Source organism: Dreissena polymorpha, chromosome 11, assembly GCF_020536995.1.
Source record: "Dreissena polymorpha isolate Duluth1 chromosome 11, UMN_Dpol_1.0, whole genome shotgun sequence".
Lineage (NCBI taxonomy): Eukaryota > Metazoa > Mollusca > Bivalvia > Myida > Dreissenidae > Dreissena > Dreissena polymorpha.
Genome location: NC_068365.1, coordinates 6197346 through 6221523, shown reverse-complemented (window position 1 = coordinate 6221523; position 24178 = coordinate 6197346). Strand labels below are relative to the sequence as shown.

At 36.5% G+C, this 24178-nt stretch overlaps 1 protein-coding gene and 1 long non-coding RNA gene across 5 annotated transcripts in view; both read right to left on the bottom strand.

Moving 5' to 3' along the window:
• LOC127850058 (histone-lysine N-methyltransferase SETMAR-like) overlaps window positions 1-19417 on the bottom strand; it is a 146137-nt gene extending 126720 nt beyond the window's left edge. Inside the window, exons 1-3 of one of the 4 annotated variants that reach the window (XM_052382809.1) lie at window positions 19157-19417; window positions 18455-18586; window positions 15337-15925 (exon numbers count right to left, since the gene is read on the bottom strand). In XM_052382809.1, coding sequence (XP_052238769.1) covers window positions 15716-15925; window positions 18455-18586; window positions 19157-19171 — 357 coding nt within the window. In that variant the 5' untranslated portion in view covers window positions 19172-19417 and the 3' untranslated portion in view covers window positions 15337-15715. Of the gene's footprint in view, window positions 1-15336; window positions 15926-17100; window positions 17495-18454; window positions 18587-19156 lie in introns of those variants that run through there. The other 3 variants (XM_052382807.1, XM_052382808.1, XM_052382810.1) reach the window with 3 other exon arrangements.
• Window positions 19418-19804: 387 nt separating this feature from the next.
• LOC127850061 (uncharacterized) lies at window positions 19805-22168 on the bottom strand. Its single transcript, XR_008035044.1, has 3 exons — window positions 21936-22168; window positions 20869-21126; window positions 19805-20035 (listed from the first exon to the last, which is right to left on the bottom strand). It is a non-coding gene; the product is annotated as an uncharacterized LOC127850061 (long non-coding RNA).
• Between the last annotated feature and the right edge of the window lie 2010 nt (window positions 22169-24178).

The window sequence follows — 24178 nt, the reverse complement described above, 5'->3', positions numbered from 1 at the left end:
TATACAAGCATGAAAATGATGTAATAGGAGGTATGTCATTTGGACGAAAAATCCTTGGCTTTTCATATATTTATATTTAAAAAGACCAAATGTAGTTTGTAGTAAAACTAAACTGAACTTAACATTTCTATTTACATACTTGGAGCATGTGACATTTTTTTTACATACTTGGCGCATGTGAGAAAATTTAAAAATATAATGTTTGGCTCGAAACAGTGGCAGCTCTGAGCTTGCGGTGATTTTGCCAAGCTTCAATAATATATGTAGTATATAATATTAAATGTAAATGTTAGTCTGAATTACATATATGTGGTAATCGATATATAATTATTTTTGTGAAGATAAAATATTGATGTCATAAAATAAATTGGTATAATTAGATGTCTGTTAAATATAGCGGTTTTGTTTTTTCAGAATGCGTCAAAAGTCAAGTCTATCGCTTCATCGCTTGAAGAGAAAATGCTTGAAAACATCGCAAACAATACGATTAGTTACACCAAAATGCATTTCGTCAACTGCATGTCACACTGGAGTTTGTCTGCAACAAATTACACGCCCATTAAGTCACCATTTCGTTCACCATTGTATAAAGTATATCCACCCAAAAAGCGAACAAAAAAAAAAGCATTTCTGCAAGGGCTCTTTTTGAGCAGCAGCCATCGTGTGAAAAATATGCCGTGGCTTTCATGACGCTACTGAATCAGATTTTCTTCTAAACATTAACAATGGATCAGTCAAAACGAAAAGCAAACAGTTAAAAGGAATCGATATCGTGTGAATCTCAAAGCTATGATAATACTACAACACAAGCAGACAAGTTAACGAGATACATATTCGTAAAATAATTTGTACTAATGTATCTAAGATATGAAATATATACATCTCAAATATTAGCTCTTATCATATTCTACCACTTCCTTTTAATACTAATTTTATTAATTGTTATAGACTTTCCGAATGCTTTAAAAATGCTTTGTGCTGTTTTATGCCAAATACAAATTATGTTAATGTTATGTCATGAAATAAAGTTTAATGTTAATAAAGAAGTCATTATGACCTAGTGTTATAGTTTATATGCCACAACATATAGAGGCCCTCGAATACATGTATGTGTAATTTAACTGACTGGGGTCAGAAGTTGCCACACGCAGGAAGTTAAATGGGACTGATAAAATAACTTCCTACCTGACATGTGCCCAATTTGATGGGGGGGGGGGCAGATATTAGACATTAGCAAGAAAAAGCAAATGCACTTTACAAAAGTTATGATGCTTCAAGAGAAATCTACTGGATTAAGCATTTTGAGGACTTTTATATTTATTATCTATTTTTTTATTTATTATACCCGTCACATGAATGTCTTCCTATCAGAATACACTAGTATATTCTGACAGGAAGACATTCATGTACCGGGTATAATAGATGCTGTTGATAGCCTAGCGCAATGTTGAAATTATGCATTTGTACACTTCAGCATGTGCTGCATTACAACTAGTGCTTTGTGTATTTTCTTCATTGTCAGATATAAGTTACAATAGAAAACATCAGTGCAGCAATATTTTTTTATAAACGATAGTGTTAACAAGGTTTTGCTATAGCCATACACGGTAAACTGCCCAGCTTCCTATAGTGGCCATGTTTTTCAACGTACCATAACAATTTTCGAATTAAGCCGATGTATCATTACAAATGTTCGGACCAAGTTTCATGAATATTGAACTATAAATGTGACTTCTAGAGTGTAAAAAAGGTTTTACTATAGCCATGTGAGCAAATATGCCCCCCCCCCCCCTGGCGGCCATCTTTTTCAACGAGCCTGAACCTAAAAGCTGATATATCATTTAGTCCATATAAACGGACTCCCAGAGCCTTTGATAATTGTTGCTATGGCGGCCCTGGCAGTCCATATGAGGACAAATTGAGGACAATAATGAATAAACTTCATAAACATGTTAAATTTACCTGAATGGCAACCTACGGACGTCATCCTTTGCATGCATCCTATAAAAACACGACGATGTTTCAACACGTTTTCTCGCTGACATGTTTATGTTTAAATTTGAAACAGTGTTTACTGTATCGAATACCACATCGTTATCGACTTTATATGCTGGAGCACATAACCCGACGTGCAACATATTGGTGTACTGCGACCTAAACAATATTGGTCAATTTTCCAATATGGCGGATACAGCGTACAAAACAAAACCTAAGTTAATCAATAGAGAATATTATGTGAGTTTTGGATAAAGATCAAGTTTATCATGTGAGGCTTAGAACCGATGTAGCGCGAGGCTTGCCGAGCGCTAACATGGTTCGTTCCAATATTTGATTACACATGCATTTAATAATTTTTTTTGTCAGATACACCATAGTCAAATGTACCTTGAAATCGAAAGTGCAAAACATTTTAATATTGATACAAACTACATTACCCTCAAACTAGTCGAGTCAAGTTTTAATAAGTCAATTTGTAAACAAAGGCCTACGGCCCAAAAAAGTTTTATCCTATTACCAGATGAAAATCGATAGTATAACAAAGACCGTATAAACATGAGCATTATACTATCGCTTTTTTTAGATCAGATTTGGGTTTTTCCAAAATATTGTGAATATGTATTTGTCACCTACGGAAAGATAAAATCGTCAAAAAATAAAATAGTTGATAATTATTAATGGAAAAGGGGAGGAAATAATAGGAAAAATAGAATACCATGTGAATTTTGGATAAAGATCAAGTTTATCATGCTCGGCTCAAACCATGGAAGCGCTCGGCAAGCCTCGCGCCACCCTGGTTCTAAGCCTCGCATGATAAACTTGATCTTTTTCTAAAACTCACATAATATTCTATATATACATTAACGTTATTATAAGATCATAACATAGTTGTCAAGGTATTATAGAATTTTGATTTCGTTCCTAGAATGCCAGATTGTTTTCGCGTATGTTTTGATCAGCATTTGATTGAGAATACGTGTGCATATGCGTTATGCGTATTTACTGATTCATGTGAATATTGGTGCACTTTGATATTATATGTTATAAGCTCTATAAAGGTGACAAATCCAATTATTATGCATGTCAACTGGTCAAATTTTTACCGGATTTCAGTTACTCTTGCATAAAATCTGCTGATAACACAGCTTAGGTTCAACGTTGCCAAGAATTATGGAATATATACCCGTTTCATAATTGGAAGAAATGTTTACATTTTTGCAACTAACGTGATGTGTAGCCTCAGAGCGGTGACATATGCTCAAAATAGCCGAAAGAACCTTCCATTTTAATTCTATTTTAAACAACTTTTTACCAGCAGAAAGGTACTTATTAGTTCACAACAAACGTTTTAACCATTTAGAAGAGACCTACTTTGTGAGTAATACCGGAAAACGTTAACAATCATCGATATATTTTTGGTGACCTGAGTCAGCAATCTCTTGCACGACGGTCACATTACATTCACCTCTGTGTTGGGCTCGGAACGGACTATTGTTATGAAAGCGTCTCATTCATGTCATGATCATTCCAAGCGTTCATCAGTGAGGTTACAGAATACTAAACAATCTCTTGCACGACGGTTACATTGCATTAACTGCATTAAAGAAAACCATCTCATACCATGATATCTTATATCAGTCTTAATTAATTATTATAAAATTGATATGTTTTTTTTTATGTTAAGAAACCGACTTACATAAATACGTCGAAGCAATGCCTAACGTCACTCAATAAAAAATATGTACAATTGTTTACATTTGTGAAGTGCGTGGAATGATTACATCTGTGTAAATGGGCAATAAAATAGTTCCAAAGAGTTGCATTAAAACTCACAAGTTTTTTCACGATTTATCGTACATTATAAAGTCATATTTCTTAATTAAATGCATGCGATCTTAAATATCCACTCAAATATACATTGTATGCGTTTGTTCGGTTTTAGCTATTTGGTAGACAAAATGGCGTGCTGAGCCTTATGCAGAGTTGTATGTGAGAGCATGGAACGACAACTCTGCGTGGAAATTGCTGAGTCAGTATCACTTTCTCTTTCCCGAGTTAACAGCGATGTAAATAAACGGTTTGTTTGTAAACACAATTGACTTGGAGGACACTTTATTTTGAGCTCAAAACAAGTTGTATTGCTCATTTTTTTTATTTTAATGTCCAATAGCATATATATATTGTGTTTTGATAACCTTTATAAATAAAATATGAAAATAATATTTAAAAATCGGTAAATAATTACGGATCTTCACCTTTATAGAGCCTTTAATGTTTATAAATACCACATGCGTACTGTTTTTTTCGGTTTCAATGACCTCCAGACCGTTAATTTTCATTAACAATATCAATTTATTTCCATGTCTATAAATCATTGTTCACATATTTGTGTATATAAGTTTACTCTGTGTATCATGTCAATGTTTACTGTGCTGATCGCTAAGTTTACTCTGTGTATCATGTCAATGTTTACTGTGCTGCTCGCTAAGTTTACTCTGTGTATCATGTCAATGTTTACTGTGCTGATCGCTAAGTTTACTCTGTGTATCATGTCAATATTTACTGTGCTGATCGCTAAGTTTACTCTGTGTATCATGTCAATGTTTACTGTGCTGATCTCTAAGTTTACTCTATGTATCATGTCAATGTTTACTGTGCTGATCGCTAAGTTTACTCTGTGTATCATGTCAATGTTTACTGTGCTGATCGCTAAAGAAGTGTAAGATATAGAGATTATTTGTTGGATCCGGTGGATTATCGATTTTAATTCACTCGTGATCATAGAAAATTATATTTTCACGAGTGGCGAAGCCACGAGTGAAAACATATATTTTCTATGATCACGAGTGAATTAAAATCGATAATCCACCGAATCCAACACATTTTCGTTTTATTTAATGCATTTTTCACAGTTTATATACATTGTTCAAGAGTTTAACTAAAGAATTTTGCTGGGATAATGACGTCATTTCGTCAAAAAAATGAAGTCATTTCACAATTAACAATGAAAATTATCGATAATTCTCACTGAAAATTTTCACTGTTTGAAACAGTGAAATTATCAGTTTTAATTCACTGATATTTCTCTATAACCCACCGGAAAGCGTTAAATAAATTGAACTACGTATACATAATTTCATTACACTTATGCTTTTGTTAACAATTGTGTCTTATTATTTGTTTAGCTCTTCGTGTATTTGGAGGAAATAAAGTAATATATGTCTAGAACATGCTTATAAAAGTACATAAGGGTTGTGTAAATATAGAATGAACATTATTCAGTTATTTATATTTCATAGATCTTGGCATAGTTGGTTTAAACATATTCACACAAACGCACATAAGCATGATATTCACAATCCAGATATCGAACTTAGTTTGCAGAACAAGTATTGCATATTCTGTTTTCTTTTTGTACATTATTGCGTCCCCCCAGTTCGATTTGTAAATTGTGATTGAGGCTCGGAATTTCAAAAGCAAAATCTTTTATTTGGTGCTAAATCAATAGATAAGTACATTTCTGTGTTATGTAGGCTTTTGTATGTTTATAATGATGACATAGACTCGAGTTTAAAACGTCGTCGGCCTATTTTTGCGTGCAGCAATCAATAACGCGTTGCTTAAAAGATTATTAAAATAATTTGCATCACCAACTGCAACATCTTGACTTATCCAAGCTTATCTATGCCCGCATATGAACAATATATAGTTCTTATTTTCGATGTCCGGCAGATTCTCACAGCGTCATCTAGTGATTTTAACAATCAATAACGAAGCTCGGGCATTCGTAAATGGTTACACCAATAACTACCAGGTTCATTGATACGAACAGGACTTCATTGTCTTGACTCGTTTGATGAAACACCATTATATAACAGTTAAAGTTCTAACTAACCTAGTGTTCAAGTCTTTAACTTTCTTCGCAGAAATGATATACTTATCTGGGTACTTATGCTAAAAAAATCGAACTACAACATGTACTATTTTACACCACACACATCAACCACTATTTTTGTAACGCAACCACTAGCATATAGACCCATCGTGTTCAGAGTAGTATATAAGACTTTAAATGTTATGTTCATGTGCATATGTTATTAAGTGCTTCAAAAGATGTTATGCGACATTAGGATTAAAGGATCATAATTGCTCTTATGCTGATGTTTTATGAGAGTTTATAAGAACGTAAACTCTGAAAAAAACACATTAAAACAATAAAATATATTATTAACATTCATTTTGCATTTTTTAATCGAATCACATCTTTGACAATTAAAACTTATATATACTTCCAGCATTTAACAAATGGCAGAAGGAGGCGTCGGATGTACAGAGTCAGAGTCTGGATACAGCAGCCAGTATAGTCGTTACGCTCGGGTAAGTCTGAGACTAGAAGCATTTGTAGGCAGCACTCTGTGTAGTCGTCACTCTCGGGTAAGTCTGAGACTGAAAGCATTATAGACACAGCAGCATGTACAGTCGTCACTCTCGGGTAAGTCAGAGACTAGAAACATTTGCAGGTACAACAGCCTGTATAGTCGTCACTCTCGGGTATGTCAGAGACTGAAAGCATTTGTAGGCACAGCAGCCTGTACATTCGTCACTCTCGGTTAAGTCAGATACTGGAAACATTTGCAGGTACAACAGCCTGTATAGTCGTCACTCTCGGGTAAGTCAGATACTGGAAACATTTGTAGGCACAGCAGCCTGTATAGTCGTTACTCTCGGGTAAGTCAGAAACTTGAAGCATTTGTAGGCACGGCAGCCTATACAGTCGCCACGCTCAGGTAAGTCTGAGACTGAAAGCATTATAGACACAGCAGCATGTACAGTCGTCACTCTCGGGTAAGTCAGAGACTGGAAACATTTGCAGGTACACCAGCCCGTACAGTCGCCACTCTCGGGTAAGTCTGAGACTGAAAGCATGTGTAGGCACAGCAGCCTGTACAGTCGTCACGCTCAGGTAAGTCTAAGACTGAAAAAATTATAGACACAGCAGCATGTACAATCGTCACTCTCGGGTAATTCAGAGACTGAAAGCATTTGTAGGCACAGCAGCCTGTACAGTCGTCACTCTCATATAAGTCAGAGACTGGAAACGTTTGCAGGCACAACAGCCCGTAAAGTCGTCACTCTCGGGTAAGTCAGAAATTGGAAGCATTTGCAGGCACAACAGCCTGTACAGTCGTCACTCTCGTGTAAGTCAGAGACTGGAAACATTTGCAGGCACAGCAGCCTGCACAGTCGTCACTCTCAGGTAAGTCAGAAACCGGAAGCATTTGCAGGCACAACAGCCTGTATAGTCGTCACTCTCGTATAAGTCAGAGACTGAAAGCATTTGTAGGCACAGCAGCCTGTACAGTCGTCACTCTCGGGTAAGTCAGAAACTGGAAGCATTTGTAGGCACAGCAGTCTGTACAGTCGTCACTCTCGGGTAAGTCAGAAACTGTAAGCATTTGTAGGCACAGCAGCCTCTACAGTCGTCACTCTCGGGTAAGACAGAAACTGGAAGCATTTGTAGGCACAGCAGCCTGTACAGTCGTCACTCTCGGGTAAGTCTGAGACTGTAAGCATTTGCAGGCACAGCAGCCTGTACAGTCGTCACTTTCGGGTAAGTCAGAGACTGTAAGCATTTGTAGGCTCAGCAGCCTGTACAGTTGGTACTCTCGGGTAAGTCTGAGACTGTAAGCATAATAGTCACAGCAGCATGTACAGTCGTCACTCTCGGATAAGTCTGAGACTGTAAGCATTTGTAGGCACAGCCGCCTGTGCAGTCATCACTATCGGGTAAGTCATATACTATAGAGGCCTACGCAGAAATTATTCAGAGGGGGGGGGGGCTCAACTGGGCAGGGTGCTGGAGGGGGCCTGTTGTCGATTTTTTTAATGGCACCTCGAAATGATGCAATTTCCTGCTGTCTAATTATCATGTTTGCATGATAAAAGTGCATGTAAAACAAACAAGATTTTGAGTTCAGACATCAAGTGTGACAGACAAACAGACAGACACACAGGGTTAAATCAAAAGTCTCTCAAACCACTAAAGTGGTGGGAGACAGAAATTGTTTAGCAGCGTTAGACTGGTGGACCTGCTATTTAACTTTGTTGGATATCCTACAAGGTCATCCTATTGGATGAGTGGATATTTAACAAACTTTATTGTAATCGTATTGTGTATACCTTGTTGAGTCTTGTGGTTCAAAAACTGTCAAATAAGGCAAAGTCATTGATAAACCTTTTTTACAAATTACAAAAATAACAGTTTAAGCAACACTCTTTATTTTATGTTCTATCAAATATTATGTCATTTTTGTAACAAAAACAATACAACAAAATATATGCACAAGTATGTTCTTACAACTATTCAACTAATGTTATGATATTTGTACGTTCTCAGAAATGATCACTTAGATAATTCATATATCTCTTCGTACTATGTCTGGTTACAATCTACAACTCAGACGTGATGTAAGGAAGATCCATCCGCCTAGGATGCTTCCAAGCAAATTCACGTACAACATTGCAAATATAAATGTCCATGTCCCTATGGATGGAAAGCAGTCACAAAGCGAGAAGAGAATAGATAAAGTAATCAAAGAAAATTAATTACTTCAAAGCTTTCAATAAACTTTCGTTCCATGAAATTTAAAAGCACTTTAAACTTTATTTGAAAACATAGGTAAACCAAATTGGATTTTTTGTATGTGCTTATAATTTAAATAAAATACAATTGCTTATTTTAAACTGACTTGAAGATCGTATTATTTTGTTTATAGAATCATCTTGAAAACGTGTGCATGGAGATCTGTACTATAATGACCCGGTTGGGGTACGGCGAGATGATGAGACGGTGGCGCGTTGAGAAGTACAGGGAACATGACAGGCTGTATGCACTATCTTGTAAAAGAACAATAAACATGACTGCAATCACAGCTGGGAGCAAGGCAGAGGGACTGACCTGCTATTTGGAAAGCGACTGGGACATATTATTGGTTCTGAATGATGTCTTCTGTGTGGAAGCTGATATCATTGCGCTCAATTTTTCAGACTCTATAGATGTGTTTAGGATGGATACGATGGATGCACGTGTATACCCAGGGCACTGCATACTGTTACAAGAGGGACTAGCTCCTCGTGTACGTTATACTATAATTACCAAGGCTCTGTGTGATAATGGAAATGGGGACGTTCTATTAAGTAGTAGCTTATTGCTAGATGAATTTTCGGCACTTCCAAAAACAAATGACGAAGATGTGGAGCATCATGAACGAGCCGGGCCGTCGCTGCCTGAAACATTAAGAGGTTTTCTTCATTTTGACAAAGTAATCGCACTACGTTGTTACTGCCCCAGCATCCTACAGAGATGGGCTGACAGACGACGTAAATGGCCATCACAAAATATAGTTCAGAAAGTAGTATCATTAGGAGCCTTTGTGACTCCGGTAGGGTTCAAGGAAAGCGATTACAAGCACATGGAGTGGAGGATTTGTTTCAACACCGGCGAGACAGAACTTGTAAACAACCTTAACGACACTCAAGCAAAAGTATATGTCATTCTTAAAATGATCCTCAGAGATATAATAAAACCAAATAATAAAGAAATAACATCGTACGTGTTGAAAAACATCATATTATGGCAAGCTGAAAATACTCCACAGACAGAGTTTCATTCACGCAGCTTACTTTATTGGTTGCATGACGGACTGAAAAAACTTAGGACTGCTATTGAGAAAAAACGACTTTGCTATTACATGATTCCGGAAAGAAATCTTATGGAAGCCTGTGGTATGCATGATTACCAGCAACATAAATGGGTAGCAGATATCACGGACATGCTAGAGGAAGGGCCCAATGTATTCTTGAGACTGAAGAAATTAAGAAAGGCGATTGTCGCGTCCCCAGAGCCGATGATGTGGTTCAGCAAAAAAAGGATGGAGCTAGAGATGCTGCGGCTGGAGTATAGGAATAGATATATGCAATGTACAGATGAGCATGGGAAGGTTGAGTACTCCGAGTTCATGCTGAAGAAGATAGAGAACCGCGTATTAGATGTAATCAAAGAGGTTAAAGTGGTTGCGATATTGAATGGCAGTTCTATCAATGAACTGCAGGATATTGGCCACAGAATGCTTATGTGATAATAAATTAATTCGCTTATTTTGCACTTGTACCAATGCTACATGCACGATAATTTAGTCGCTGTAAACTGTTTAATATACAGACTGTATACTTGCAAACTGTGTGTATGAAAACAATTTACACGTGCAAAGTTATAGATGATAAGTCTTGTATTGTATATACTCAAGGATTTTCAGACGGCTTTACTGACAACAGTTTCTTAGGATGCGAAGCGAAACTAGTGCTGTGTTAAATATTTTTTTTTGCAATCTTAAAATAATCATGTAATTCCAGTAAAAACGTAAATCTGTGTTGACAATCAAAATGTGTAGCATGTATAATGTTACCACGCAAACAATCTTTACAAAGTTTCCGGATGTACCAACTGATGAACACAGTGTGCTCGCTACATAAAACATTTTTACAATAAGCCTTAAGTTATCCTTATAATCTTCTGTCGGTGACCTTTCAATTGTGTTAGTAATGTGTCCGACAACATAAGCAGTAGGGCCCCAAGGCGCTAATATCAGACCCCACATAACTTAATTGTTAATAGCAGGTATAAATAGCACGGTGTCACGTTATGGTAGGAATTTGTAGGCGGAATATTTTGGGATTACTGTATTGAAACATGACAGTCACAAAGTGCACATATGTACCAAATAAGCTTATCGATGAGGGAAAGATTAAAAAATAGTATAGTTGACACAAGGCCGGGTATGTTTGTATTGGTCAAGCAAAAGTGTTTATACAGATAAAGATTGTAAATATTAGGGTGGTTTGTTTATCCCGTTCCCAGGGCTTCATTGACTCAGTATCTTTAGTAATCTAGCCAACCAGCAATAAGCACGCATAGAACACTGACCAATGGGATTCATAACTGAGCTTCACGGGGCAAATGTTAGAGGGAAATAGTGAGTTAGCATTTAGATCTAGAGGTGAACAGATGGAAAAAGACTAAATCATGTAGCAATCATAATATTTTTGTACAACTATTAGTTATGCCAGACCATAAACTGGATTAGAAACTGATATATGTGATGTTGAATATTTTATCCCACATTATGCAGAGAAATTAACATAAATAGAAAGGGACGGACTTGTCCCATGCGTGACACGGGAAAATGGTGGTTAATGCAAATCTCGTCATCATGACAATATGCGCATGACGAGAAATGGAATGATAGGCTACACACCAGTAATTTAAGAGTTATGAGCATTGGATAACTATGTGTCGTCCATGAACCATGAACGATTACGTGACAACGGTTACGCAAAAGACTTATACGAAAAACTGGCCTAATACCTTGTAGCCATGTTTTTTATACAAACGACAGTCATTTTCGATATCAGCCCAAATATAATACTGACGTAACTTGAATGTTGTGATCGACTATTATTATGCATGGGTCGACATTATGACTTTCTAAAGGGTTTACCCTAGCCACAAAAGGAAACTTCACTCCTTAATTGCAGACATGTTTTGAAATGGGCAGGAACCATATCACACTCAGTAGACATATCATTACATTAGAAGTAACATACATTTACATATCAAATATGCACATTTTGTCATTTTAGCAATAAATATGACATTTATATTTGATCTACAGACACATGGTTTCACCATAACACGCCGCCTCTGAAAAGTTGTCATTTGAAGTGAGTAAATAAAACAAAAGTAAATTTAAATAGCTTAAAAACAAAGACACAAATCATTTAGAGAAAATATTTATTAACCATTGAATAGTTGATACCCGCATTCAAATGCCAAATTAAACGTTATGGGAGAAGGAACACCGATGTTATCGAATATTTCGTACTTTATTGAGTTTAAAGTAAATTATGTGCAATCCTTGAGGAGCGGTCATGCTCCATTAAAAAAAAAACATTGACTAAAATTTTGTATTAATATGTGTTCGAAAATCTGGGAAAAACATCTGGTAAACAGAAATAACAGGTACATCGTAACATTAACTTCTGTAGTGCTTCAATATTGTCATATTTAGTACCTCTTTTACTCTTGCTTTGACAGTATACTGAGTATTGAGTTCAATTTTATGTTTATTTATAATGATCATATGTCTTTTTTTTCTAAGAAATTGTTGTTTTTTCATTCAAGTGATTCGTTTAAAATGATCATGGCAGATACTATAAATTCACACATTAATTAATATACCGATATATCCATCATTGACAGCATCTGTAACGTTTTATTCAGAAGTGCATGTAAACTGTGAAATCACTATAATTCGCTTTTAAAGAATGTTAAGTATTAACATATGAAGAACCGTTTTGATTTAACTGTTATTCTTAACTGGATTTTTGTTAGTTTTACGAACTAAATTAATTAGTTGAAGATTATTATCATTATAATAATTGATATTTAAAAAAAAAAAAAATTAAAGTTTCATAACTTATTTTTGTCTGCTTGTTTTCTCGTAAAACAATAATAATCATAGATATAAATATTTTAGATATATTTGGTGGTAATCTTGCATTGATTTTATGTTGGATACATTAAAAATAAAATAACAGTTTAATAAATTTTATTTACACTTTGTTATAAATGTTTTGTCTTAAAGAGCTATCTTGAGAAAATAAAGAGATTATTAGTAGTACTAGTTATAGTATTACTATTAGTATCTTATATAGAAGGTGCATACAAAAGGATATTGTTATAGATCACAACTTTAAAAACTATTTTTCGATCGATTATTGTATTCATAAACAAAAGCATACCCATTCTGAACAAATATCATCAAAAGTGGTAACACGTTTTTTTTAAAGAATCAATATGGGAACATAGTTTTCGGACGCACTTGATCCAGATTTGCACATGGCTTAGACATCGCGCAGATAATCAATCTGACCAAGTTTCACCAATATTTAGTTATAGACGTGGCCTTTTAAATGGTAACAAAGCTTTTCTAAGATTTGACCTGGTTTTGACCTGGCTTTGGACGCACATAATCCAAATTCCAACTCGGCCTAGATATATTCTGACCAAGTTTCATGAAAATTGAGTCTTAAATGATGTGTTTATAGACTGGTAAAGAAGGTTTTCTAAGATTTAGCCCGGTGATCTAATTTTGGATTAATGTGGTACAAAGATTCGAATTCTTTCAAGATATCGTCCAGATAAACATTCTGATAAAGTTTCAACAAGATTGAGGTTAATGTATGCAATGAGACCGATGTGTTCGCAGTCGGTGTGCAGTACGCAGATGCCAACTACTTCACCCAGTACTTCTACATCCAGAACAGTCTAGACGGGAACCACTTGTACAACTACACAGACTATACCGGAAATACACAGGTACGACTGAAAATGCTCTTAGGATATACGATCGAAACTGAATGTAAGGTTTAACATCAATAGCAGTTGTAAAGGATATACTGGTATCATGTTGTTTGCTCGTCATCGTCGCCGTCCGGTACTCCGGTTGTAGGATTTATTATTATTTGTTTTGCTTTTTCGATTTATGATGGTGCATTTATTGCCACCTTTAACATTACGTGTCGTAGGTAGATCAATTTAAATACGGGATGTGCAGTGCTCACTAGCCAGAAATACTGTTTTCATAAATCCACTTTAACCGTAGTTACACGTGTGAATATTAATGCTAAATTGTTTGCCAATTGCATATAGTATGAGGTAAAAAGGCAAAATTTCCGAGGAATGACCCATGCATTTTACTGAAACCATTGTTTAAACTGAAATGAATATGCTGTCTGACAAATCGGCACGCAGAGGGTACGACAGAAACAGTAATAGTTTCTTAAATTTACGTTTTACAATACCTTGATTCAATATTTAAAAGTTTCTTACTATAACCTTTTTTCTAGATGCTATGCGGTAACACGGATAGGGGAACTCACATTCATTGAAATGTTATCGAGAGTGATTACGGCACGTTACTTCCGTGTGTATCCCCTAACGTGGAATACGTCATACAGGTCTGCGTTCAGACTGGAGATGTACGGATGCTACAGCTATAAGGCCGGTCATGGATTTTGTAATAATATTCTAGCGTAAATGTCGAAGAAATTGCTACAAACTTATCATAAAATCCGCACGTGATCACTTCATATGAGCCTTACTCTAGGAAAACGGGGCTAAATACATGTCACGTGATCACTTCATATGAGCATCATTGTAGGAAAATGGGGCTAAATGCATCACGTTATCACTTCATATAAGCCTCGCTCTAGGTATAGAAGCGGAATGTGTCGTCCCAGATTAGCCTGTGCGAACAATAGAGGCTAATGTGGGACGACACTTAACGCACATGCATTAAGCCCCGTTTTTCGAGAGCGAAGCAAATATACTAATATGATTCGTGCTCATGTTTCTGAAAATAAATAACACGATAACATTCTGCGTATCTAGAAATCTTCCTATTAATACAATGTACCTGCGAGTTCGCATAGTAAAATGTAGTTCTAAGCACAGGTGCTATTTTTAAACAACATGTAATAATTATTTCCATAGTATCGCTATTTATCGAAAATTGATCCAGTCTTTGTGTTTCGGTGTGTCTGTTTAACATCACGAGTTAACCTAAAGTGATTTCAGTATTTCCAACCAAAAATCAATATCGTTATTCATTAGACGGTTATAAACGATATATTCTTCTTAAATTATTTTTTGCCTGCGCAGCTTTTTCTGTTTGAATATACCATATTTTAAGAACTTGTTAAATGGATAACTTTATACCCTCCGCAGTTGATTAGGATGTGCGAGTGTGTCACACAGTAAAAACTGTCGGTAGTAATTTATGCATTCAAATATAAATTACAGGTAAAGAACAAAATCAAGACTTATAAAATATATAACTATTTTTATTTTTCCTAAAAAATGAAGCACCATTTGAGTGGCAAACAAGAGTGTAATAAAAATGTGATATTCCTGAGATGATAAAAAGAGTATGTTTATTCTGTACTTTCTGTTCATACTAGACTTAAACATTCTGCAAAAACTAGAGTTCTGTAATAATTCGACAAAACAAAACGTGTGCGATTTCGTTTATTCGCCATCATGCTCGATCGAATTTTGCACATTTCTCAATCGATCAAGGTTACATACAACCATGCAAAAAGACTAGAGTTCTGTTCTAATTCGACAAAACAACACGTGTGCGATTTCGTTTATTCGCCATCATGCTCGATCATTTCTCAATCGATCATGGTTACATACAACCATATAAATTCTGGTTCTCTACTGAACAAGTTCAGTCGTTTAATAAATCTGATTTGTTTAAAAGAAATGCGTTTCATAATGTTTATGTTCGTAAGAGCCTTGTGCAGAAGAAAGAAATATTATGACACGATTTTCACCAATGGCATCTTTTGCGTGCAAATAAACTATTTTTGTTTACCAAATCGTTATTATTTTATTATTTTACCGACTTTGATGAATTTGGATTTGTTTTAAGAAGCAATTTCCTAGTTATTGCATGTTTGGGAACGGGGCTTTAATACTGATATGTAAACAAAACACAACAAAAACATCAAGTCAAATATGAAATAAAAGAAAACCATCAAAACAATTAAATACATGTGTCTATTGTCGAGAAATTTTAAGACATCTTTACGTCTATATTGTGTTCGAAAAAGTGAGGGTTAGCTGCATACTTTTACCCTGGTAACAAGAACCTCGAATACCGGTTAATGTATTTCCGAACATTGTCAACGCACACTTATAAGCCTTTGGACCGTGCGGCGTTGTCCATTTACGATTGGATCGGAAGTTACTTCGTCTGCAGCGGTCCGGATCCGCTGACACCGGTAACCGGTCTGCTACTGACTGAAATGGTGACAAAATAAGCCTGAACAACGTGGAATGAAATTCATATTGATAAATCACTCATTTGTTAAATATATGACGTTAATAACCGGTAATTACTGTTGTTTAAGAATACAATAACAAGGAACAGTAGTCACTTTCTGACTGCAACAAATTCAAAGTAATTTTGTGTTCAACAAACGATCGATCAAGCATCTTTTACTTTAAATTTCCGATCGAATTGCAGGCTATAATTATATCAAGGTGTATGTCCATTCTGTCCATTCTTACGCATCTGCTCAAATATGACAATAACGTAGTGACGTCACGGTATGTATATAATGAGATATACACAAATTACGCTCAACTTTGATCAAACCCGTTTTCTTCCTACCCATCCCTCATTGAGAGCACCAGCCTCAGCACTTGTAGATCTATCACAATTTCGATATACCGAAAGTGACATGTCTTAACAGGCAATGACGTTTTTAACCACCTGAAGAAGTATTCTCAGCGATGGGATACACTCGGTTGTTCCGCGCATATGCCAACCCCGCCATCCGTCCTACATCACTTTCGGGTTGTTGTGTGAACGCTCGAGCAAATCGTCCTCCGACAGAATAACGTTTTTCAACAGTAAATACGTTTCCAACATTCAATAGCCTCTCAACTCGATTTCCCCCCGCTTTTCGAAAGAGAACCATTTATTCACAAGAATCTTGATGGAAAAAAAAGACATTTATCACTGGTGTACAAAAAGATTCGAACTTTTAGATTTAAGCTCAAATTTGTAGAAAACCTTGAATATTAAAACGCCTGGACATTATTAGTCGTCCCATAGCAATCCGCACGTGCTAATCAGTGACGAAACTTTCCGCATTTGAAGCATTTTCATTTAAAGCGGGTATATACGATTTTGTCAAATATTTATGAATTTATATAAACTGTGTAAAAAACTTATTATATATATATTTCAATATAAATTACAATAAAAGTTAAGAAGAACATGTGTCGAAAAATGCGAAATAAGCCAGATATTTAATTCTGAAATTGAAAACGGCTGTACAACCGAATTCGCCAGCATGTATACCATACATGTACGATGTGCATCTAAACTTACGAGGGGTGTTTCAGAAGTTCGTGGATTTTCGCTATAACTTTCATTTGGTAACATAAATGGACAAACAAATAGCATGTTAAGAATATTTCGTCCTTTCCAAATATACTCTCCAAATATCATGGAATTACATAAAACAATAAATATATATCAGAGATTTAAACATGTGCACAATGCGCACACCGACGCACGTGTAACGTTTCTGTTCAACGTCAATGACGTTATGAAGTTAACAACTGTCAAATCTTTTCCACATAATCACCTCCAACGCGAATGCACTGTATGTGTCGGGAAATCCACTTGTCAAAAGTGTCTCTATACCAGTCAGCGTCAAAAGACGACACGATTCGCTTTGCTGCAACTGTAAGTTCCTGTTTACTTGCAAAGCGAATACCGCGCAACTGTGATTTAACTTCCGGGAAGACGCGGAAGTCCATAGGGGCCAAATCCGGGCTGTAAGGAGGACTTGGGCGCTGTAACGTGAAATTTGCCGTAAATTATGTTTATCAACGACATTTAAACCAAATTTAAATTCGCGTAACGCTCATACTTATAATAAAATACAGGCGTGCGCCGTATGTCGTTACTGAGGTCTCTATGGCAACGCGTTTCAAACGCGATTTATGGAATTCATGCATTTTTAGCTTATATATAAAGTCCGTGATAATTGGTTTATATAATATGTAAATTTCATTGACTTTTACCAGCAAACTAATAAGTTATAGTGAAAATCCAGGAACTTCTGGAACACTCCTCGTAGTTTAAGGGTTTATAATACAAAGACGAATGCTTCGGTTATTGTAGGAAAATATGTACGTCACTATCGGCTCGGGGCGCTAATTTTTCTTTGCTGCATTTTATGAAATTCGGCTTTAATGTATAATTTTTCTTGCCTATTTTGTGTTATTGTAACATATTTTATCAATATATTACAATTAAACACATATAAAAAAATCGTATATACCCGCTTTAAAGGAAGTCTCTTTAAAATAACAATCTAGTATAGGCATCGCATTCAATAATGATTGTTATACCATTGGCGATTTAAGATTGAAGAGAAAATACTTTAAATGACGTCATCATAATCGTTGCTTAGTTATAACCACGAACATGATAAACAGCTATTCTAAATAACAGAATATCAAACAGAATATTGCCTGGATATATTCGCCATCTAGCGGTGGCGTTTAAAATGAAAGAATCGAACAAAATATCAAAAATGACGTCTACATCATTGTTACGAAATTATCACCATGTGGCCATCCATTCTACGATTTTTAAATGATAAAATATCAAACACACCATTACTTGAATAGATTTGCAATCAAGCGGCGATGTCAAGTCCCTCCCGTAATGCGCATGCCCAATGCTGTGTTGGCGACAGCCATTATAGATAGCAATTCTAAATAATTAAGAACCAAACACCACATTACCTGGATAGATTCACCATACAGGGGCGAGGTTAGGTTCCGAGCGGTTATGGCGACCCTCTCCACATGCTGCTCCCTCTTCTCACTGATGCCGACGCCGGCAACGGCCAGATAGGCGTCCCCGACAGACTCGACCTGAAATATGAGTAAGATTGCGTTCGTTCGAGAATCAGTCACCTAAATGTTTGAGCCTTGCTCTGGGAAAACGGGGCTTATGCATGTGCGTAATGTGTCGTCCAAGATTAGCCGGTTTTGTCCTCCAACGCTTATCAGTGACGTCACTTTCCGGTTTTATGGTATTTTTGTCTTAAAGAAAGTCTTTTTCTAGCGAAAGTCAAGTTGAGGCGGTAAGTGGTGCACCCGATTAACCTGTGCCGACTGCATAGGCTAATTGTGAACACTTTCCGCACATGCATAAAGCCCTGTTTTCCAGAGCGCTTTTAATCCGCCTTATTGCAAACTAAATTAAGTGTGAAGAAATGTACAAATTTACATTAGATTAAAACAATGTAAATGCCATTTTCATGATAGAATGTCATCCAGGGTTCGTGATACAAATTGTTTATACTGCCTTTTTATGCAAGTAATGACGATGTCAGTGAATGGATGTACATGTACTTGTAAACCTGTAATGTTTCCACGTAAAGCAATCACAACTTTAGAGCCATTATAGATAGTATCAATAAATGTTTCTGAACATTTTACAGAAAAGTCGACCATTATTAAAGTGTGAATCTTCGTGATATTGTCAAAAGTCGTCTATAGCGTGTTGAGGAGATTTATGACGTCACTGGGGGCGCACAAGGCCACCATAGGCAGGAAATAAACGACGTCAAGAACAGCGCTGTCGCCTGCTGGTAGAATTCTAAAAATACAATACTATGAAAAATTAATTGGTTCCCAAAATATAATGCTAGACCCCCCCCCCCCCTCCCCCGCTAAGATACTCGTTCAATTAAAAAGATAAATAGAAAACTGGCAAAATGAAAATTATATTTACCCGCAAACAGAAAATAAGGTGTTTTTTTGTGCTGCGTTTTGCAAGGGTTATTGGGGGGGGGTATTTTGACATGCTTTCGATAAAGCAATAGAATCATGTGTATATGAATTACATTTCTTTTATGTAAGTATCAATTAATTTAATTGAATGGCGAATGTTTATGATAAAGTTCCAAAGCATTTATTAAGGTTTAAATATGACGACTTCAGCAAAGCATCGGCAAAGGACCGACTAAAATTCCTAAAATTTCCTTAAAAAAGTGTAATAAATAATGGTTGTGTCTACGAAAACGTAATTTAACAAAACTAAAAAAAAAAAACAAATCATGCCGTCGAATATAAATGGCAGTGTTCCTCCATTCGGCGACATGTCTCGATACACCAGATCGATGGCGGCTTTTGGGAGGAAGGTCCGGTAGAAGGCGTCGCTCCGCCGCCGCTCATTGCCCAGCTCCCGCTGCAACCGGAATATCCGGTCCCGGAGCACCGAATACACCCCTCCCACGCCGCGATCAAGCGGACGCCCGGCGGGTGGGGATTTCCGAGCCAGTCATACTTGCGCGCACGTTGTTCTCGATGTACTTCCTGTGCAATCATTTTGCCAGTTAAGTTATACTTGAAAAGAGCGTATCGAGGATAATTATTGTAAATCATTTATAATACATATCCTTACTATAAATAGTAACAAAATGACGTCGCGAGCGGGCCATTAATCATATCTAGCGGGCCAATAGCAAAAATATCGGCGCGCTTAGCCGAGCCGTTTTTTTTATTAATATTAAAATAATCGGATCACGCGGTTTAAACTGAAGAAACGGCAGTCGAAGCAAGAAAACAACAAGTAATCGAACATAATTCGATTCTATAATACCAAGTTCCACGCAATTTGGATAATACAAATATCGAAACTGAAACCGAAACTCTGCTGCATCTCGTTTGAATCATATATCGAATAATAGTTTAGCATTGTTTTCGGGAGTCCTATTTTATGCTGCAATTCAAATATTCATATTGGTAATTAGCAATGTTAATGTACGTGTTTACATTTGAATATAGGGTGAATGCCATTGATATGCCCCTATAATAAGGACATATTCAGAAAATTTTGCACCATGCTACTTCTTAATAGAAAAAATCTTTCATGAAAAGTGCTCCAGTGGGGATAGAACCGGCGACCTCCCGATCGCTAGGCGGACACCATATCCGCTTCACCACTGCGACCTCACAAGACATTGATGCTGATACTCAGTTGAAATAAGGAGAAATTAAGAAGAGTCCGTTTAATGTTTAAGGTTTAGCATTTCTTACAAAGCAAAACTGTGTCAAACAATGTCACACACTGTGACGTGTTGACTGTTGAATACATCTTTACTAGATTACATGAGCAGAATGATTTCACAATTTACGCGCATACGTACCTTTCACCACAGAATGAAGACCCGAACGCTTTGAGTCATACTGCAGGCTCATTCTGTCGGTCGTCGAATCTTCATCGCACCGAAAATATGGCGCAACAACATCTGGGAAATCTCGCTTTTGGAGCGCGTATATGGAATCCTGATCCTGATTTATAATATTGTTACCAAGATTTCGCAGCATTTCGTCATAGCCTCGTTTCTGTAAGTAGGTCTAGCAGTATTTCCCCAGCATCTCCAAAAGGGGTTCGCGGGAAAGACCTAGGATGCAAAAAAGAAATAATGTTTGATTGAGAAACCATTTAATCTCTATTAGAGAAACTGACTATAAAAATGCTCGATTCTTAAATAGGCATTTTCTGCCCATATCGTGTAAAATCAGACCATTATTTTACGTGCTATATTCCATACACAATATGTACAACGTCAGTTTTCTCTGTTCTTGAAATACCAATAAAGCTTAGTCACAGACACATTATACAGAGTCAACAAGACACATAATTGTTAATAACTCACCAAGAACATCAACAGCAAGAGAGATAATCGTGTCTGTGAGTTCCTTATTGTAGACAAACAAATTATCGAACTCCGACTCACACTTTGTTTGTTTTCTGATTTAACAAATTACAAAAATACAAACATGAGCAGCAGCAAGATTTTAAGTTAAATGCAGAAGAACCATCGTCATAAGCCATCGGCGGAACAGACATGACATGTGCATGTTTAATTTATGTTGTTCCACTATTTTGTAAGGTATTTTACCGATTTGATAATTTGTGTGATCAACCTAACAAGGCGTTACTAAACATACGCTATACAACGTGCATTCTGATGAGATGTCGTTACCATGAATTCCACGAGTAGCTACCACGTCACAACATCACCTTGTTGCTATGAATTACACAATTGTCCCCGAGGGTTAGATACAAAGCAGTTGGAAGGAGCGGTTACCACATTAATTAAAACAGGGGAACATACCATATCTGGTCCACACATAAACGCACACACGATTATTTACCCATAAACAACGACAATGACATCAATTAAAGAATCGTTACACAATCTTCTACTTGCACAATTTTCTTCCTTGCTGGCTCCCCGCTTTGCCTCTTAATTATAAAATCCCGCAGAATGATGTTGAAATGACCGTACTGAAATCAACACATCAAGAAGAACCAATTGTTTCATGTAAGACAACTTTTATTTAGCGCAGAAAACGCGGGAAAAAACGCGAAAATTATGCTTAAAGTGTTCAAACATTTCTCTTTTTTATATAAATACACTAAAACAGTCAAAGTTGATATGTGAGTTTCAAATATAATACTGATGCGTGTATACACTGTAAATATATTTACAGTGTGTTTTATGAATAGTTTCCATAAAACGACAGTTAGTAACATAACGTAAGTACATTATCTATCTCTTATCATTTCGATATTGATGTGAACATTTTTTAAAAACAACTGACTAGAGTCAACCCTCTATAGATATTTACATCGGTAACAGTGCCTATTTTATACAAGGGGATAATATCCCTTTTATCAATTTATCGGGATTAAATGTGTTACATACTGGAGACCCATGCCCTCATAATTATGTGGCACAGATATAAAAATCATCTGTGAAATTAAAAATGTATGATCGAGTTTTAACAAGAAAATTGTGTCATCGTATTGTTTTTTTTAATTTCAATACAATAAGCTTCGACATTATTGTTTTATGCTGAAAATTGCTTTTTAAAAGCTGAAAAGTAACTATCCACATTAATTAATATCGTTCGAACTATTTGTCCATGATTCATACAAAAAACATATATACATTTAACATGAGTACTCAAAATAAAAAAAAAATACTTTTTACAATTATCGTACGATTTCCTTATTTCGAGTATGACCTACTTTCGATCACTTTGTTAACATTAAGAACGCGGCTCTCGTGATGATGTCACACGCATGCGCTCCGAGTATTTTGTTTTACTAACATAACTCCGCTTGAAAATAATTACAGACACGACTAAAATAAGGAAAAACAGTTTAATGCATTTAAAAATCTTACTTCAACTGAAATAATCCAAATGTATGCCAATGCCGTGCATTTGTTCGATACTCTTCATTAAACTTGCACATAAATTGCAGACCACTGCGCTAGTGTAAACACATACTTTCATGTATTTGATTCATTTTAAAGAAAATTCTGTTACTTTTTCACAATACCCAGAAAGTGTTGCATGGAACAATCTTTGCGCGTACATCGCGAAAATAGGTGACATCCCGTATCCACATTTCAGGGGTTATACTACGGAATCCTTCAAGGTCGACACACGACATTCAAGCGACATTCTCTCGACGCTCTCTCGACGCGCGACAAATCAGTCGACAGTCAATATTTGAGTGTCGCATATCGCGCTCGGTTTTAGAAAAAAAAATGCAGAAAATCTTGACTGTCGACTGTTTTGTCGCGCGTCGTATTGAGCGTCGAGAGAATGTCGCGAGAATGTCGTGTGTCGACCATCGAGCGCGACACTCGACATTTTCGCGACATTCTCTCGAGAGTGGTGGTAGTGGTAGTAGTAGTTGTAGTAGTAGCAGAATCATGAGTAGTAATAGTAGCAGTAGCAGTGTAGTAGCAGTTGCAGCACCACCAACAGTAGCAGTAGTAATAGTTGTTGTAGTAGTAGTAGTAGCTGAAGTAGAAGCAATAGCAGCAGCAGTAGCAGTATCAGCAGTAGCGGCAGTAGCAGCAGCAGTAGCAGTATTAGTAGTTGTTGTAGTAGTAGTAGTAGCTGCAGTAGAAGCAGAAGTAGCAGTAGTAGCAGCATCAGTAGCAGCAGCATCAGTTGCAGCAGCATCAGTAGCAGCAGCAGCAGTAGCAGTAGAAGTAGTTGTTGTAGTAGTAGAAGTAGTTGCAAAAGAAGCAGTAGCAGCATTATCAGCATCATCAGTATAAGCAGCAGGAGTAGCAGCATCAGCAGCAGCGGTAGCAGTAGCAGCAGTAGCATCAGCAGTAGCAACATTAGCAGCAGTAGCAGTAATAGCAGTAGTAACAGTATTAGTACTTGTTGTAATAGTAGTAGTAGTAGCTGCAGTAGAAGCAGTAACAACAGCATCAGTAACAACAGTAGCAGCAGTAGCAGTAGCAGTATCCGCAGTAGCGGCAGTAGCAGCAGCAGTAGCAGTATTAGTAATTGTAGTAGTAGAAGTAGTAGCTGCAGTAGAAGTAGACGCGATCTCATACACAGCAGATGTACAGTTGTCACGCTCGGATAAGTCAGAGACTGAATGTGTTTTGAGGCACAACAGTCAATACAGCTGCC